The sequence below is a fragment of the Lutra lutra genome, chromosome 1 (genome assembly GCF_902655055.1).
Source record: "Lutra lutra chromosome 1, mLutLut1.2, whole genome shotgun sequence".
In the NCBI taxonomy this organism is placed as follows: domain Eukaryota; kingdom Metazoa; phylum Chordata; class Mammalia; order Carnivora; family Mustelidae; genus Lutra; species Lutra lutra.
Genome location: NC_062278.1, coordinates 186,409,860 through 186,424,124, shown reverse-complemented (window position 1 = coordinate 186,424,124; position 14,265 = coordinate 186,409,860). Strand labels below are relative to the sequence as shown.

At 43.6% G+C, this 14,265-nt stretch overlaps 1 protein-coding gene across 6 annotated transcripts in view; it reads right to left on the bottom strand.

The window, feature by feature from the left end:
• The window catches only part of FRMD4B (FERM domain containing 4B), a 332,329-nt gene that overhangs the window by 137,988 nt on the left and 180,076 nt on the right, over positions 1-14,265 (bottom strand). The window contains exon 1 of one of the 6 annotated variants that reach the window (XM_047747040.1): positions 11,146-11,164. The exons of 4 other annotated variants lie outside the window; for them this stretch is intronic. Coding sequence is in view for 1 of the 2 variants with exons in the window: in XM_047747005.1 (XP_047602961.1) it covers positions 9,974-9,997 (24 nt within the window). In the remaining variant the exon portion in view is untranslated. Of the gene's footprint in view, positions 1-9,973; positions 10,073-11,145; positions 11,165-14,265 lie in introns of those variants that run through there. One more of the 6 variants, XM_047747005.1, reaches the window with a different exon arrangement.

Here is a 14,265-nt window from a genome sequence, read left to right as displayed (position 1 = left end):
GCAACGACAGTGGTTAAAGTTGTTAACAAAAACGACATTGGGACACCTGGGTGGCTCGGTTGGTTAACCATCAGCTCTTGATTTTTCAGCTCAGGTCGTGATCTCTGGGTCCTGGGATTGAGCCCTGTGTGGGGGTTCCTCGCTCAGTGGGGAGTCTGCTTGATATTCTCTCCCTCCCTCTGCCCCTCTCTCTGCTCATGCTCTTTCACTCTCTAAATAAATAAATAAATAAATAAAATCTTTAAAAAACTCTAAAAACTTCATTGAAGCCAGCAGGGCTATTTTTCTTTTTTCCTGCAAATGGATGTTATTCTAATTTTGTCATTTCTTCCCTCTGATTATATAATACCAAATTTCCACCAAATTGTTTTTTTTTTTAAGATTTTATTTATTTATTTGAAACAGAGAGAGAGATCACAAGTATGCAGAGAGGCAGGCATAGAGAGAGAGAGGAGAAAGCAGGCTCCCCGCTGAGCAGAGAGCCCGATGCGGGCCTCGATCCCAGGACCCTGAGATCATGACCTGAGCCGAAGGCAGAGGCTTAACCCACTGAGCCACCCAGGCGCCCAATTTCCACCAAATTGTAAACACTCTCCGTTTTGCTGGCTTCATTCATCGGCTGGTGTTGTTTGCTTTACAGTGAATGAGTATTTTTTGAGCACCTACTCTGTGTCAGGCTCTCATGGATAAAATAATAATTGTACATTCTTGTTTGGTGGGAGGGGAATCAGACAGATGACTATGATGCCATAATGGCAGTGACCACTAATTATTTTTCTTTGGTGTACAGATAATGATAAGTGACCTTCCTGCTTTCCTAAATCAAGATAGGGCAGAAGGGAAAAGGGCACACCTTTCACATCAGTGTCCGGTAGAATTCCCTGGGATGCAGGAAATGCTCTGGGGCGAGGGGACTGCTGGGTATGGCTGACACTCTAATGATGATGGAGCTATGGCCAGGGGTGTCAGCCTCGAGGAGAGGCCCCAGAGGAGGAGAAGGAAAAAGGTACCCTTTATAGCCTCTTTACTTCCTCGCTCTGGGGCCTTGGGCATTTGGTGAAATGTTTTTGAGTCACTGTTTTCTCATTTGTAAAATGGGAGGATATGACTATCTATAATCCTTTGCACTGATCTCTCCATCTGAAATTAATGGGGTTTTCCTCCCCCTTTTTCCTGCTTATGGTAACCATGGGAGAAAATTAAGTTGTAGAATTGGAATTCAGCAATTTGGAAAAAAGAATTTGGAAAAATGTGCTTCTTTCCCCTGCCTGTTAGATGACACAGGTGGAGTGGTGGGGGGTAATCTGCTGGACCCAGGATATGTGACAGCTCCATGCCTGCGAGGTGCCCTCACTTAACGACCTTTGGGGTCCAGGGGTGCTTACTCAGGAGGTCTGAAGTCTGAAAGTCTGGCTTCACATCTCAGCATGATCGCTTTATCAACTGTGTGATTACCAACCATTTCTGCATTCACTAATATTTACCAAGCTCTAGTTAGGTGCCAGAATTTATCACAGACTCTAGATATTCAGCAGGGATACAGCCAAGGAGCTCCTTTCTTAAAGGCCCACTAGTAGAAGAGAGAGCTAACAAATAAGGAAACTAACCAATACCAGGATGATTTCAGATCATGCTGGGTGCCATGAAAATAAGAAAACAGAATAATGTGATGCAGTAAAGTTATTACTTTAGAGTAATCAGGAAGGGGCATTTGAGGAAATGATACTTAATCTGAGTTGGGAATGGTAAGGAGTAGGACTTGGGAATATTTGGGAAAAGAACATTCCAGAAAGAGGGCCAAATAAGTGCTAATGCTCTGTGGTAGGAGTATGCTTTGTTTAAGATACGTTGCACCACTTTTTTTCATTATTGCACTCTCAAGGAAACTCTAGACATTCCACACACCGCCCCCCCAACCCCCACCCCCGTACCCTCCTCCTCCTCTATGAAACTTTAAAACCACAGATACATTGTATTCCTATTGGGTGGAGTTCAGCTTTGGAAGTACACAAACTATTATAATATCTAAGGGGTTTTTTTTTTGCCTCCCAAGAACCAAGCTTCACTCCCTTGGGAGTGAAGTCTCACCACTAAGAATTAACAGTTTAAGAAAAAAAAAAAAAAGTGGCAGCAAGTGTGGTTGGAGCTGGGTGGCCAAAAGGAAAAGGACAGGAGACAAGGTCACAGAGTTAATAAGGGGCTCATCAGTGGTCCTCAAAGTGTATTCCCCATCAACCAGAGCTTGCTAGAAATGCAGAATGGTGTTCAGCCATCTGTTTTAGCAAGCCCTCTGGGTCAGTCGGATACATACTGACGTCTGGAAAACACTGGGCTATGTCATTTACTTCACTGTGGGCCATACATAGTAAGGAGAGTGGGCTTTATTTTAAATGCAGCGGAAGGCTATCAGAGGCTTTTAGGTGTGGGGGAGACATGACACGGGGACACCTATAATAGAAAAATCTTGTTACTATGAGATAAGGGCAAGGAGAGGCAAAAATGGAAGAGAGAGAAACAAGTCTTCTGGTTCATATCTGTGACATGGAGATAGGACTGAGCCAACTTCATAAAGTTGTCATGAGCATCAAAGGAATGAATACAAGTAAAGAACTTAGCACAGTGCTTGGCACATAGTAAGCATCCAATTATTATTAAAACCATTCTGGTTTGCCTCTTATTTCTCTCTTTCAAACACCCACTGGCTAGATGTATCCAAAAACAGATCTCCCAATCCCTTTAGATTCCTCTATTTTTGCCAGTGTTAACCGACTCGGCTGCCGCTGGGCTGGTCAAGTATCCCTATGGGCCAGTAAATCAATAACATACAAGGCTGCTTCAGGTCACGGTGAAAGTCATGGTGTTCTATTCAGCCTCTTTTTTACCATGAGATTTAACTGTTGGGCTAGGAAAGGAAACTTAATGTAAAAACCAAGCTTTAGAATCAGTTCTGTCATTAACTTTGGATGGGTTTCTGACTAATAGGAAGTGCCGTAGGCAGGGAGGCAACACAGTGTCGGGTTAAGTACGCTTGGACTTTGACACTGGGCAACCCAGGCTGTGAGACCTGATTCTGCTGGCGGGACGCTGGGCAGTGAGCAAAACCCTGTAAATCGGTTCCTCTATCTGAAAAATTCAGAGTACCAGCACCTACCTATCTACCTACCTCATGGATTTGAGGCTGAAACACCAGAATGCATGGAAAGCACCCCACACAGTGCCTGCCCCAGCGTGTGAGCCATGAGGATGATGATGATGGTGGTGACGCTGATGACGATGATGCTGATCCCTGGACCTGACACAGGTACAACGTGGCTACGTGAACCATCATGGCGCCTGCAGTTCCGCGGGCCCCAGGAGAGGCGGAAAACATATTTGGCTTAGAAAAGACCTCAATGGGTCAGGTTGATGATGCACATAAAACAACCTTAAGCAGGTTGTTTTCTGAAAGAATCTTGCCATCTCAGGAAAGCTCCATCCACTCAGTGTCTTTATATCATAGGCATGGAAGGTTCCCAAGAGGGTCTTGATGGAGGGGTTTATCTTCAGAACTGACCTAAAGTGCCCATCCCTGATGCCACCCACCTCGCCCTGCCCCCCTGCTTCCTGCCCAGCCATGCCCTCCCTCTCTAGGCTCCAGCCACCTGGTCCTCTTCTAGATTTTCCTCTGTGTGATCTCCTTCCCACCTCAAAGCACAAGAGAGTAGGGAAAGTGCACTCTAACCCAGCTGGGCCAACCCAATTTATCCTTAAAAATATAGATTAAAAGTCATTTTACCATCAAAGCCACAAACTGTGTACTTGTTATGATTGAAGACTTGAGAGTCACAATATTAGGGGCTCAAAGTCCTGATTCAGCTAATTAGCTAGCAGCACAACCAGGGGCAATCGACCTCATCCCTTTGTTCCTCAGTTTCCTAATCTGCATAAGGGACACAACAGTGGTGCCGTGCTCTGAGGTTTAAATGAGCTGGTGTACACAGAGTGTCTGGAAGAGCTCTGGGCTCTATAACTGTTATTACAAGTGCTACTTTTTCTTTTAGCTCTCTGTACTTCTCTTTGCAGTACTTTTCATAATTGAAATTAAATAATGATATAATTTGTTTATAGGATCTTAGTCCAGGGACCCTGTCTGTCTCTTCATCCCTCTCCTCCAGCTTGTCACATGCACCCTGTCAAACCAGCTGGTCATGGGGCGCCCAGGTGGCTCAGTCAGTGAAGCATCTGCCTTTGGCTCAGGATCCCAGGATCCTAGGTTCGAGTCCTGCATCAGCCTCCCTGCTCAGTGGAGGGCCTGCTTCTCCCTCTCCCTCTGCTGCCACTCCCCCTGCTTATGCTTTCTTTGTCGAATAAATAAATAAAATCTTAAAAATAAAACAAGACAACCAGCTGCTCAGTAAACTTCACTTGAATGAAGGAATGGAGTTATTTCATTCATTTTTTAAAAATTGAGAAGCCATATAGTCTTTCTGCATGTAAAATATTTAAAAGGATTACTAGTTACGAGTAGTTTATTTTAAAAAGAAGAAAGAAGGGTGCCTGGGTGGTTCAGTGGGTTAAGCCTCTGCCTTTGGCTCAGGTCAGGATCCCAGGGTCCTGGGATCAAGCCCCGCATAGGGCTCTCTGCTCAGCGGAGAGCCTGCTTCCCCCTCTCTCTCTGCCTGCCTCTCTGCCTACTTGTGATCTCTCTATGTCAAATAAATAAATAAAATCTTTAAAAAAAAGAAGAAGAAAGAAAAGATTTTAAAAAAGATAATTAATGCAAAGCAAGATTTGGGGGCCTGTTGGAGCTCAGGACCTGCTCTAATAAAGAGGGGTGCTTGCACTTTGAGGGGGGCACTTGGGGATCTTTGTGATCACAAACAACATCCTATGGCTCCAGCTCAAATGTAGAGGTTACTGCAAAAATCTCTGCAGATTTTCAGACGAATCCCTGAAGCCGGATGGCGGTACTAAGGGATTGGAGTGGAGCAATTACCTTCACATCCCCCTAGAGTGACCTGACTCTCAGCTCAACGCAAGGCCAAGTACCAAGAGGGAGCCTGCCTCCTCCACACCCTGCTTGTTGCTAAAGTTCTGACTCCTGCTCCCAGAGGACCGGTATAAATAGGCTGCAGAGGAGCAGATGGAAAGACTTGGCTCTTAGATCCTGAATGCCTTCTGTGGAGCCCATGTCAATTCGGGGGCACCACACTTCAAGGGATAAAACGAAGGTTCCAGAAAAACTCATTTCTTGGGTATCACACAGAGGCCAACTTGTTTCTTACCATGTCTCTAAAAGACACTGTTTACTCCAGTTCCTTAGCTGGGACACAAAGACCTCTCACAGGTCTACTGAGGTAAGAGGGGTTTAAAAACATCGTCCTCCCCCAGTAGAAGCACAATGTCCGGGTGAGACTCTTGCCAGGAAGACTTCCTATAATTTTTTTTAAAAAAGATTTTATTTATTTATTTGACAGAGAGAGATCACAAGTAGGCAGAGAGGCAGGCAGAGAGTGACGGAGAAGCAGGCTCCCCGCTGAGCAGAGAGCCCGATGTGGGGCTCAATCCCAGGACCCTGAGACCATGACCTGAGCTGAAGGCAGAGGCTTAACCGACTGAACCACCCAGGTGCCCCAAGACTTCCTATAATTTTGATCTGATTTGTATTGGGTCCATATCCTTAAAGTGTTTTAGAACCAGGTCCTTAAAAAGATGGACCCTTGATCTCAAGCCCAAGGTCAAAGGCTGCAACAGACGCCTTGGGATCACTTATTTGTGGACCTGCATTCAGTGAAATACAGAAAAATGACTACCGGCTCAGGCAAGTCCATATGTCTGAAATGACAGAAGGCTGGTAAATTTTTTACAGTGGCAAGCTGTGCAAAGATCCAAATGTGGGGTGACCAATAACTGGTTCATATTTATGCTACTGTGAACATGAAGGGCCCTGAAGAAAATGACCCATCATTACTGCACAGACTCCAACTGTTGGTGGTGTCTGACTATTTTCCTGACTTCCTGACACTTCATTTCCTATGCTTGGGCTAGATGAATAATAATAATATTAAATAATACTAACTGTCTTTTATTAGGTATGGCTTCAGTGCCAGAGGCTAGCTCTAATCCCCTAAACAACCTTATCAGGCAATTTTAACTAGCCCCATCAGATGGTCGGGGGTGGGGGGGGTGGTCACTCAGTTCCTAAGTGGCAATGCGGGGTTTCCAGGCAAAGATGCCGAACCCTACACTCTCACCACTTCCTCTTGCTCTGGTTTCATTGAGACAGAGCCTATCCGAAACAGAACCGTTACCAATGGGTTGCTCAACGTGTTGGTGTCACCATTGGTTGTAATCAACATTGTCTGCTTTCTACCTAAATGCACCCCTGTTAGTTTAATCCTTTGACTTCAAAATCAGGTTAATTAAATTCCGCTACTCATGGCCATTTCCTGTCAAGAGCTTTTTGTACTCCCCTAGAGTGAGTGGCAAATGAACCACAAGTCAAACTTCTAAGAGCTCCCGAGAGTCACTACAGAGTTCCCATTTGCGTTTTCCTGCTGGCCCAGGCTTCCTAAGAGTGCATCTCACTCACCCTTGAGAGCCCCCAACCCCCTGCCTGGCTCATCACCGAGGCAGTGCACACCCACATGGGAGAAACAGCTATGGCCTCCTAAAGAATTTGGGATCCAAGAAGAAGTGTCCCATTTCAGTACAAGAGCTGCTTCCGCTCTTTACAAGGTCCCGATTTCTTCCTAGAGAGCATCCCGGAGTCTGGTTCCATTGTAGGTTCAATAATTCTGCCATTTCCCACTTGGTCTGACTTAATGTGCTCCTCCCCCTCTCCTGCCACAGGTTCTACCGACAGCTGAGTCATTGGAGCCCTTGCCCTAAACTCCTTCCTAGGTGAAAAGGAAAATGTCAGTGGAGAGGAAGGAAGAGAAAAAGAGGAATGAGAGCGAGGGAGGTGGAGGTAAGCAGAGAAGAGAGACAGAGAGAGCTGCCATTTTCCCAGGTGACAAGGAAGTCACTACAAATAATTAGAGGCAGAACATTTCAAGGCTGGAAATGAACCTCAGCGGTCTGACTACTTTCCCCATGAATGTGGACTTGGAGGCCTGGATGGGAAGAATGAGCTCCCCTTAGCCCACAGAGCTTATTGGTAAGTGGCGGAGTCAGACCTGCCATCCATTCCCTCTGTCCTCTGTACCGTTCAGCCCCATCCCACTGCTCTACCAGATGAATCTGCTCTGTTATGGAAGGCCCGTTTCTGGACTAATTCCATTCCTGACTGGAAAACCTGAATCTAAACACATTAAATTGAGAGGGTGGTATTCGGTAAAATCTTGAAAGTTCTGCTGACTTGTTCATTCTAACTCTCAAGGATGGAAGAAAACAAAACCAAAAGTGAAAATAAACCAATAGATGAGAACAGAAGTGAACATATCTTTACAGCCTCATCTACAACGGCTTTCTCTGGGGTGGGGGGAAGCCTCTAAAATTAACAGAATGTTCCCAATATCTTGCTTTTCTTTACTTACTTTTATTGGAATGATGAACTGTCTGCCTATCCTTGCATATCCTTACATATGTTAATGTATATTTTAGCCTATATTCAGCTTTCTCTTTCTAGTTTAAAAAAATCTTTCATTTGAAATTTTTTGCAGTTTTCCAACATCAAGCAAAAAAATAAAACAGTCCTAACTGGAGTTTCATGAAATCCATCGCAGGGCTAAACAATAGTTTTCTACTTGAACTATGATCTTGAGCCAGGACTTTACTAAGAGCTCACTAGTGTTTTTCGGTTCCTACAATATTTTCAAAGCAAAGAGAAAGTGTTTGAGTATATTTTTACCTAGGACCACAGCTTGTGGTGAAAGTGACAAGACAGGGGTTCCTTTTCTTAGGGTCGTTCATGCCCTTGCTTGTTGGTTTTTTGCCAATAATTGTGAGCAGTGCATAAGAAGAAGCAAAACTTCATTTGGGCATTTTTAGCCCAAGTTAGAAATGCATAAATGAGAAATAACCCTAGTTGCATGTAATTCAGAGATGCTGGGAATTAGACAAAGCAATCAGTGGGTCCTAGAAACAACACAGTGGTGGACAGAGTATAGAATCAGGAATCTGGAGATTCGAAGCTGTGCCCTGCCCTTAATGGGAGATAAGATCTTCAAAACATTCCCCTACAACTCTGAATTTTAATCCTGCCCGTAGTAGAATGAAGGGACCAGACAAAGTGACTTACAAGGTTTCTTAGGGCTCAAATATTCCATGGCATGAACTTATTTTACAGTTCTACTTAACCAGTGGTCTCTGTCCATCACCCATCCCCTCCTATCCAGTAGTTATTGAACACTTGCACCATGGTGGGGGGAGAGGGGATAAGAACCTCCATTCTAGTGGTCGCCACTTTCCTGTATGCTCCAAAGGGAGGACCAAATAAATGGTTCCCTGGAACGCACAGAAAATGCTCTGGCCTGGAATTTAGAATGTCAGGGAATATTTTAGATCTTCTGCTTAAAAAATAAAGTTTCTGATTCCCAAACAGACTGCATTGCAAGAAAGTCTCACTTGTAGAGAGGTTCCACGGCCTTTGTCTAAAGGATAGGATCATCTAACATGAGCCCCTGAGTCACCATAATGCCAGTCTGAGAACCAGGTCAAAGGACTACATTTTGGTTAAGATTATTCCTTTCTACTCGTTCAGATCATAAGAAACCTTTACACAGAATTAATTTAGACAGTGCTGATTCATTTCTCAGGCCACACTGTGCTGTTACATTATGGCAAAGGGTGTATTACTCCAGTCCCTATTGTGATGTATTTATTTCCTTGATGTTTCTCTTTTGTACCCAATCCTACCCACTTCCTCCACAGACTTCCTTCTATACCCAAGGGTTTTGCAGTCTCCTGAATGAGACAATTTCCTTTGTTTTCTAAAGTCAACCCAGATTTTCCTCCCCTCCTCCATCTCCGACATCTACCTATCAGAAAAAAAAAAATAAATAAATAAATAAAAAACCAAAACTGAACACTCAGATTCAAACTTGATGAGTTTACCAACACCACATTACAAGGGTTTAGGAAAGGGGAAAAAAAAAAAAGCTTCCCTTAAATTAGGATGTAGAACTTCCTATGACAAATCATACAAGTTTTATGAATTAATTAACAGCCATACCCCAAAATGATATTGCCAAGGTCAATGCGTTGAGCTGCTGAATTCTGATAACATTACATCTTCGCCATAAACTAGATTCGGGGACAGAATTCAGTTTTCCTGCTTCTTTTTCCAGGCAAAGCCGGGAAGAACACTGATGGGTCCTTTTAGAAAGGCTACTAATGAGTTCTAGATCCAGCCCCACAGAATCTTTGCTGCCAAGAGCGTACAAAGATAGAGAAGCGGCCACCACACACATTGTACTGACGACATGATTAAACACTGAAAATCCAAAACCATTTTCGTGCTGCTTACTGACACAGTTCCTGCCCTCTCCCTGTCTTTTCCTTATCCATAAAGGAGCTCGAGCCTTGAAAATTAACAACCACAAAAAAAGAAAGTAAGAAAGAAAAAAACAAGGGTGTGTGGGGGAAGGGAGTGGTAAGGTAGAAGGACACACTTCAACCACAACTGATAAGTTCACAGTAAAAACAAGAAATCAGCCTTTTAGGACCTTTAAGGGAGCAGAGATCACATTTAAAACAATGGCAGGAAAATGCTCCAAAAGGTAGGTATTAAGGACCATCTTCATTTTGGTGTCAAACTGGAGCAGAGCCAACTCTTTTTTGGAAAGAGTAATTTTTTGAAAAGAGCGGAGATAAACTTTCCTTGGAGTTTCCTTTACTGAAAGTCAAATCCTGGAATATTAGTACTTAGAGGACTCCGCCCCAGTAAAATATTAAAATCTGCCCAAGATTTTGCTAAGAAATGCCAGTGAGAGCTCACAAAGCACCATTACACTGTCTATAGTCAGAACATTGTAAGAGAAATTGTTCTTACCTCCAAACCATGATCTCGGCTCATTTAAAGGGACTGGAGAGAAGGTGCAGGACAAAAGACACATGTATTAAGAGCTTGTGATGTATGTGTGTGTGTGTGTGTGTGTTTTCTCCAAATAAAAGCTGGTGGAAGTAGGGATATGAAAACCCTGACGCCTTCCGCTGCCATATAATCGCAAGGAAATGACCTTACCGTTTTGTTGCTTTGATTAGAAACAAAAGCCTTTCAACATGAGTCAGGAGAGCAATGGGGGAAAAAAAAACCCACTAAAACTTCTGCTATTTCTTTTGGCTACCTAAAATTTCTCTTCATTACATCTCTAAAACACATGGTGAAATGTTGTTTACTGTTATCTAAACTTCACCAATGATGCATGAATGGGATGGATCATTATTCAGCGATGGGCTAAGAGATCGAAATTCCACAGGTCAATTTTGGCACTTCAGTCTGTATATATCCTGCACAAGGCAGGAGACCGAATGCATACGCCCAGAAGGAATACTGAACTCAACTGTGTCCCCACACCCATTTCATGCCCCTAGCTTTTATACTCAGAAAGAAACTCAGAATTCCATGAGACAGCCTCAGAACTATCAATCAAGAGCAGAGATGCCAGTCACAAACAAAAAAAATCTTGGCAGGACGGCTATGGTCTCAAAAATGGATCTATTTCATCATTTGCATTGAACAGAAGCATTACTATTGAAATTACTGAATGCATAGGGAATAATAGCAGTGTGTTATACTCCAAGGTGGGGCAGAAAGAAAAATATACAGAATCCAGGAAAAATAATAAACCTACGTGTTATTTTTAGAATGGTTAAGTAAGAGCATGTGACATGGTACCATGCTCCATCTAAAAAAAATAAAAAGGAAAAGAAGCTTCTGAAATTTTGTGCAAGTGTGTGGTATGGTCAAGGATGTGAATTCTAGAGTCAAACCTGGGGTTTTATAGCTGTTTGTCCTTGGGAAAGTTACTCGACCTCTCTAAAAATCTGTTTCTTCTTTAGTAAGGTGGAAATAAAAATCCCCATCTTATTAGGCGTGTTGGAGGAATTAAATGAAATTATGCATACAGAACAAAAAGAATTTGCTTGGTAGATAGGCATATAGCACATGTATTTAATGAGGAAGTCTTCCCTACTTCCCTCTACCAAAAAAAAATATCTTACCCCTGAGCAGTGAGGGAGTGGCTTTACCTTGAAGTCCTTTCAAAGACTCTGATTACTTTGAACCACAATACACAGTCTGGGAAGACACAATAGCATAAAACAACCTTGATCAATGCCAAGTTTGGATGCTTATTCAGCTCACTTGATAAAATCAGTGGAAAAGGTGGCAAAGAATTCAATATAGACTTAGTCATTATTTGTGGGCCTGTGACCTCACAAATGGAGGGGCTGAATGTTAGAATAAACGAGTTACTTATATATCACTTTTTTTTTTTAAAGATTCTATTTATTTGTTTGACAGAGAGAGACAGGGAAAGAGGGAACGCAAGCAAGGGGAGTGGGAGAGGGAGAAGCAGGCTTCCCGCTGAGGAGGAAGCCGGATATGGGGCTCGATCCCAAGACTCTGGTATCATGACCTGAGCCAAAGGCAGACACTTTAAGGACTGAGCCACCCAGGTGCCTCTATATATCACTTTAAAAGGCTATGCAGGAGTGCCTGGGTGGCTCAGTGGGTTCAGTGTCCAACTCTTGATTTTGGCTCAGGTCATGACCTCGGGGTCATGAGAGGAGCCCCATGCTGGGCTGTGCACTCAGTGGGGAGTCTGCTGCAGATTCTCTCTCTCTCTGCCCTTTCCCCTACTCACATGATCTCTCTCTAAAATAAATAAATAAATGTTTTTTAAAAAAGTAAAAGTTCACTCAGCAGGTGGTTATGCCGGGAGACCATGCATGTGCACTTACAGGATGAATGGGAGAAGGAAAAAATGTCACTCAATCATTTTCCCAGTGAAATATCACCCATGGAGATCCAAAAAAGTGCTGTTGCTCAAATGTCTGAGGCCAGAGTGAAGATGTGGTGGGGATAGCTAGGAGGACAACTCAAAGACGGGCTTCTGTCTCAGGGCCAATGCACAGGGGAAGGGGCTGAAAAAAAACACTTTGTAAAGAGGGAGAGCACCAGACAACAATCCATCAAATTCTCAATCTATGGAACACATGATCTGAAATCCTAAAAGGTTTTATTTATTTATTTGACAGAGAGAGATCACAAGCAGGCAGAGAGGCAGGCAGAGAGAGAGGAAGGGAAGCAAGGAGATATTCCAATATGTAATCTGCATTCCTAAATTTGTATGTATTCAAGTTAGCCCCAAACATGTGTATTGAATCTTCTCACTGGGAAAATGGAGAATTACTTTATATTTTGGGGAACCTTCTATTTGTGTATATATGGCAGTAACAACGCCATAAATGGCAGCTTGTCTCACTGGGTTGGAGAGTCTCCTGAGAGAATCAATGGGACGTTGCCAGCTGTCTGGGGAGAAGTTTCTCATGTTGAAGGACAATCAGAGTTTTGATGACCAGTTTCAGAACAGAGACAACAGGACAGGCTAAACCCTGGAGGCCAGGCCAACTTGAAGGGCCAAGAGAAGGCTGGCATTCTAAATACAGGGCAGGGACAAGGCCAGGTTCTGGCCATGAGAGCATGTGGGAGGGTTAAAATGAGAAGACTGTCGGACTGTCTGTTGGTTTTGCCTGTTCAGAGTCTGATTCATCTCTTCGTTATCACAGATCTCTGTTTCAATTGCCCCCTCCCATCATGTAATGAACGTATGATTCAGAAATAATGAAAAAAACAAAAAAAAAACCAAAAAACCCTCTACCCCATAGTCCTCAGTTATAGGGATCATAGAAGTGTGTTTGGCTTTGTTCTAGATTTATAAGGCTCCTGCAATGAGTCTGGGGCTACTGGGGTATCTCACGCTGGGCAGAAGAGTGGGAGACAGACTCCAAAGATGTCTGCGTCACTCTAACTCCCACTTGTGCTCAAGCTAGTTTTAATTTTTTTTAAAAAGTGCTCAAGCTAGTTTTAATTTTTTTTTTTAAAATTCACTGATCTCTACCTCTGAGACCAATTATGCATGATAGTTCATTAATCGAATTCAAATTAAAAAAATTTTTTAAAAATTGGAAAAATGAATTCATTAGCAAACAAAACACATCCATTTGTGGGAGGACGGATAGCAATATCAGATACCACTAACCAGGTGGCCAACACTGCTCCACCATGGGTGGGGGTTGCTTATCAACCCAGAATTGGGGAGCTTGGGGGGCTCTGGGTGCAAATCACAGGGTGGTCTGGGTGCCAGTGATTCCATCCTAGGGAAAGTGATAATTATCCTGCAGTACTCAGGTATCAGACAGAAGTTCTGTGAATCAATTAGGCACTGGCCCTAGAAAACTGGAATTCCAAGGCCCAAAGAGGAAGAGCAGCAAAGCTCACCCCACATCCAACTTGAAACAAGTCTTCCCAATGGCCAGGCAGCCAGACAGTGGGCAGGGACGAACCACTTTAGGGAGCCCTGGAAAGAAGTCCCAGCAGAAAGGAAATTATACTCTGGAATAGGTCCCAGTGGCATAGAACGTACGTGAAATGACGTCCACAAAATCAAACTGTGACACCATCACATGACCAGAAAACTAACTGGTGAGCCCAGACAAGCATGCTGGTGACTCGGTGGGGGTTTCTACCACTGCTGCAAGCGGGACCCGGGAAATACGTCCACTAGTTTAAGGAAAACTAGACGGTAGCGCAGTCTCGATTTTCAAAGGCATAGAGAGTCTTAGCAATCGTTGTGAAGCGCTTCCCCCAAAAGATCACAGAACACTTTATGTTCCTAACGAATGCCAGACACACCCCCACAGCCCATCACAGGCAATGTACTGGTTTTCTAAAACTCTGATGGCTGAGCCTCACTCTGAACCATCTGTCATCAACCAAGAGGGCGACCTCGACGACCAGCTCATCTCCTAAATTCAGTAAGACCTGCACTCAAGAGAGGTGTGTTTTTTCCTTCATGACTCCTCATCCTGCTCTCCTTCCTCCCCTAGAACTTAATTCAGGTCAGCCCAGATACTCACTAAGCACCGTGTAGGAGAAGGGCCCTGCGAAGGAAGTCAGGGATTTACAGCCTAGATTGGGATTTCACAAGGAGAGCAGAGTGATCATTATATTTTTAACCTCATGGCCAACCCTGCGGTTGGAAAAATTATGCATCCCTTTCACACACGTGCCGGTTTCTGTTCTTAATCTCTTATCAATTTGTATATCAGAGCTCTTTG